At 36.5% G+C, this 4,489-nt stretch overlaps 1 protein-coding gene across 1 annotated transcript; it reads left to right on the forward strand.

The window, feature by feature from the left end:
• The first annotated feature begins 3,021 nt into the window (after positions 1–3,021).
• On the forward strand, positions 3,022–3,543 carry LOC110461729 (beta-1,3-galactosyltransferase 1-like). The gene has a single exon (XM_021515355.1). It carries the CDS (start codon positions 3,022–3,024, stop codon positions 3,541–3,543), a length of 522 nt encoding a protein of 173 aa, XP_021371030.1.
• The last annotated feature ends 946 nt before the right edge of the window (positions 3,544–4,489 follow it).

A 4,489-nucleotide genomic window follows, 5' to 3' on the forward strand; every position in this document is an offset into this window, starting at 1 on the left:
CAGAAGTGTAAATCCCATTTACATGATCCCCCCATTTTGTATTCGAATTAAAAGTTATCCCTTAATGTTTATGATAATCTGTAAAATTCTAGACTTTCCAGTCAAATTTTAAATCTAAGTCTTCCTCGATATCAATTGAATTCGAAATAAACAACACATCTGGGGGTTTTCAGAATTAAAATCAACCAACCAGGTTGTTGATCAAGTATTTAAGATCTCTAGGTTTCTATTTAAAGATTCTTGAATTTCTAGACCAGATGAAGATGACTTTAATAATGATGTATCGTCGTCTGCAAAGAGACGAGACGTTGATTCAAATATATTTGCTATGTCATTAATAAATATAAGAAATAAAAATGGGCCAGGAATAGAGCCTTAGGGAACCCCTTCCTCAATTAGACCTACAGAAGAATATGAACTGTTCAAAAATACCTTTTGGTGTCTCTGAGACAAATAATGTTCTAACTATATAAGCAATTCACCTAAAATTCCGTACGATTTTTTTAACTTCACCATAATACCTCTTTGCCGAACCCTATCAAAAGCATTGGATATGTCACAGAATACAACACATGTTTTTCCCCTCAATTGCAATACATTTGGTGATAAATACCAATGAGTTGATTTACTGTTGAATGACCATGCATAAAAGCAGACTGATGTATGTAAAAGAAAGAATGTTCTATAAAGTAGTTGTACAAATGTTTAAAAATCACTCTTTCAAAAACTTTACCAACAGTGGACAGCAAGGAAATTGGTCTATAATTCGAAGGAGAATGTCTGTCACCCTTTTTAAACAGCTATAATGTCCGGTTGTCCTTAAAAATACAAGTTTAATACATCGATAAATTTGTCAGGTGTTTATTATTAATGTTAAGGTCCCTCCAATGTTACTGATATACAATTTGTATTCCTGTAATTAACGTTAAGGTCCCTCCAATGTTACTGATATACAATTTGTATTCCTGTAAATAACGTTAAGGTCCCTCAAATGTTACTGATATACAATTTGTATTCCTGTAATTAACATTAAGGTCCTTCCAATGTTACTGATATACAATTTGTATTCCTGCAATTAACGTTAAGGTCTCTCCAATGTAACTGATGCGTTCCAGTTACATGTCACGTGTTCAGACCCTCAACGTGAGCTGCTGGCCAATGTGTAAAACACAAATTATCGACAATGCGGCGTGAAACACGTGTGGAGGTGTCGACATGCACGTGTTATAAAAACACGTGGCTCTGCACGTTTTTTACGAGATTAACCATGGCAAAGACAGCGCCCTAGATACTAATATACCTGAACAATCGTTCGAAAGGAATACAAAGGAAATCTTCATTTTGTAATCCCTATGGTTAAACAATTGTATAGCTATTGATATGGATCCTGTTTTCCATTTATAAACGATAGGGTTTTAGTCAATGATCATTTATTATTTTATAGCAATGATGAGATGAGTCTACACCGACACTCTAGGGGGAAGCCCGTATTTCCTCTGGTCCTGACACGGTCACAGACTGAGACATTTTGACCCACACCAGACATATATCTGTCAAAATGTCTAAGTCTGGTGTAAGGGCCAGATGCAATTCAGGCTACCTAGGGAGTAAATTATGCACATCGCTGATAATCGGCCGAACTAACGTCTGTTTGTGTTGAGCGTGAGGTAAATATGTTCGATTTGGAAGGCAGTGTGTCACATTTCAGCACATCGGTATATTGTTTTAATATGTCTTGTTAATTTGGTTACTTGCATTAAATGACGTATGTGAGTGAGACGAATGCTGACAAATAACACCTGTCCTATTCATTGTTATAAGTAACGTACTACTTTACCACCAACACACGAGAAGTTATAAGTAACGTACTACTTTACCACCAACACAAGCGAAGTTATAAGTAACGTACTACTTTACCACCAACACATGCGAAGTTATAAGTAACGTACTACTTTACCACCAACACACGCGAAGTTATAAATAACGTACTACTTTATCACCAACACAAGCGAAGTTATAAGTAACGTACCACTTTACCACCAACACACGCGAAGCGAAACATATTGACTCTTCAGATTTTATGATTATTTGGTTGTGGTTATTTTTACTCGAGATTTTTTCTGTAACGTTCCGAATCGGACAAAATCGTATACAATTAAAGAAAAATAGCAATTTATTTTTAAAATTGGTTTTAAACCACGCTGTTCGATTCCTGACGTCACGTCAACTTCTGCAATCTCGTGAACAATTAACAAAGATTTTTTTATAGCTGTCACATCTCTCAAATAGCTTACTAAAACTAAACTTAATCCATAAATATATTGCAAAGGTTAAATATTGAGCTCTTCAGGTCGGAGATACTTCTCATAGTTATGTAACATATAACCTTAACTTCGTCATAGACATTGTATTGATGCATACGTGTATTCTATTTTTAGGAGATGTCAAGCGTTTTCCCGAAATCTATACTTAAGGATGGCGACAGAATCTCAGTAATGGAAATCTGGAAGCCTGCATCACCGGAACCTGTTTAGTGATGAGGTTGGGAGCAGAGACTCTGCCGGATGTAGAATGTTTCCCCGGCTGCCCACTGTGTACATGCTCCTATGTATATTGGTGGTTCTAAGTGTAATATTGTACACATTTCTGGTGTAGAGGGCCACAAAAGAGGTTGTTTCGTCATTTAAACCTTCGTGGCAAGAATTAATCGTCAGTAATTCCAAAATCGACAATGTAGAACTCATCCCGCGCAAACCGAAAGCTTCAACATTCAATCGTCCTCACGTGCAGAAACAGCAGACGACAGATTGGGTTGTTGTTAACACTTCACCAGCGAAGACCAATGACGATGGGGTTGTGAACCCACACAGATTTACATATTTATTAAATCCGGACGGGATATGTAAAGACAATGTATACCTTTTTATATGCGTGCATACTGCTCCGCCGAATTTTCACAAACGTCAAATGCTTCGACAGACTTAGGGCCAAAAAGCTATCTTGAATCAATACCGATCCAAAATGGTGTTTGTTATGGGAGCGGTAGCGGATAACCGCGTAATGGAGAAAGTGAAAATGGAGCATGCGCATTACGGAGACATTTTGCAGGAAGATTTCGTGGATTTCTACCGGAACTTGACACACAAGGGCATTGCAGCACTGAACTGGGTTTCTAGCTACTGCTATAATACCACATATGCCCTTAAGACAGACGACGACATTATGGTTAATATATTCAAATTAGTGTCCAAACTGACCTCTGACATTGAGAATCGTCTTGGCAAAAAAGATTTGATACTGAGTAACCAATGGTTACGCATGAAGGTTCTTCGAGACAAGAAAAGCAAATTGTACATTCCAAAGGAGGATTTTGAGCCAAATTATTTCTCGCCATATTGTTCAGGATCGGCATTTATTCTAAGCATTGACGTTATTAGGCGGATGTCGGTTGTTGCGAAATGCGTGCCATTTTTCTTGGTAGATGATTATTACATCACAGGCATGCTAGCGAAAAAAGTAGATTTGACTCCAAAAAACGTCTAAACAAGGCTAATTTTGCTAATCAAATTTAATTTTTAAATAGTAAAAAAATGTGTTTGTTGTTATTTGCATTATTGAAAATTTTGCATTTTCATACCTAGACCGTATTCGCGCTAAATGGTTCACCAGTGTCAGAATCCATGTACACGACAGACAGGCACTGGTAAAGTTTTATAATTTCAAATGTTTAGTGTTGCCCGTTTGACATTGACTTTAATAAGGTATTGTTTTTACTACAAAGACGTTAATAGAACGATTCCTGCTATACAATCAATCCAAGTATTCTACTTAGAGCACCGCTTGTAGCATTACTCAAAAGACCGATAACACCGCATGTATTATTACTGTAGACCGCTTAATACTTTACTCAACAGCTGTCAATATGTAAGTTATATGCCATTAATACTTTACTCAACAGCTGTTAATATATGCGTGACAGGTGGATTAAATGGTCCTAATATCACGTGTCCGTCTTCACGAGCTCATGATATTTAATATTACTTTTATGTTAGTTTGCTGCAAGCTGTAACATAGCAGCCTGATAAATATCCTAAATGTGTATGGCGAGAAAATTACATATACTGTAGCTATAAAATATCCGGTTATTGTTGTGCACAAATCCGTTGATTACATATTTCTGTAAGCCGAAGCGGACAAGCTGATGCTGATCCAATCCGTCATTTCGTTCCATTTAGTCAAGTAAAGGAGCGGACGAATGATTAGTTTGTATCTGATCCCAAATAGATTTTTTATTTGTTAATTGTTCACGAGATTGTAGAAGATGACGTGGCGTCAGGAATCGAACAGAGTGGTTTAAAACCAATTTAAAAAATAAATTGCTATTTTTCTTTAATTGTATGCGATTTTGTCCGATTCTGAACGTTACAGAAAAAATCTCGAGTAAAAATAATCACAACAATATAATCATAAAATCTGAAGAGTCAATATG

This window comes from Mizuhopecten yessoensis, unplaced genomic scaffold (assembly GCF_002113885.1).
Source record: "Mizuhopecten yessoensis strain PY_sf001 unplaced genomic scaffold, ASM211388v2 scaffold10651, whole genome shotgun sequence".
In the NCBI taxonomy this organism is placed as follows: Eukaryota; Metazoa; Mollusca; class Bivalvia; order Pectinida; family Pectinidae; genus Mizuhopecten; species Mizuhopecten yessoensis.

Excerpts from the sequence above, each read along its gene's own strand:
- LOC110461729 (XM_021515355.1), top strand. The coding sequence starts at position 3,022 with ATGGTGTTTGTTATGGGAGCGGTAGCGGATAACCGCGTAATGGAGAAA.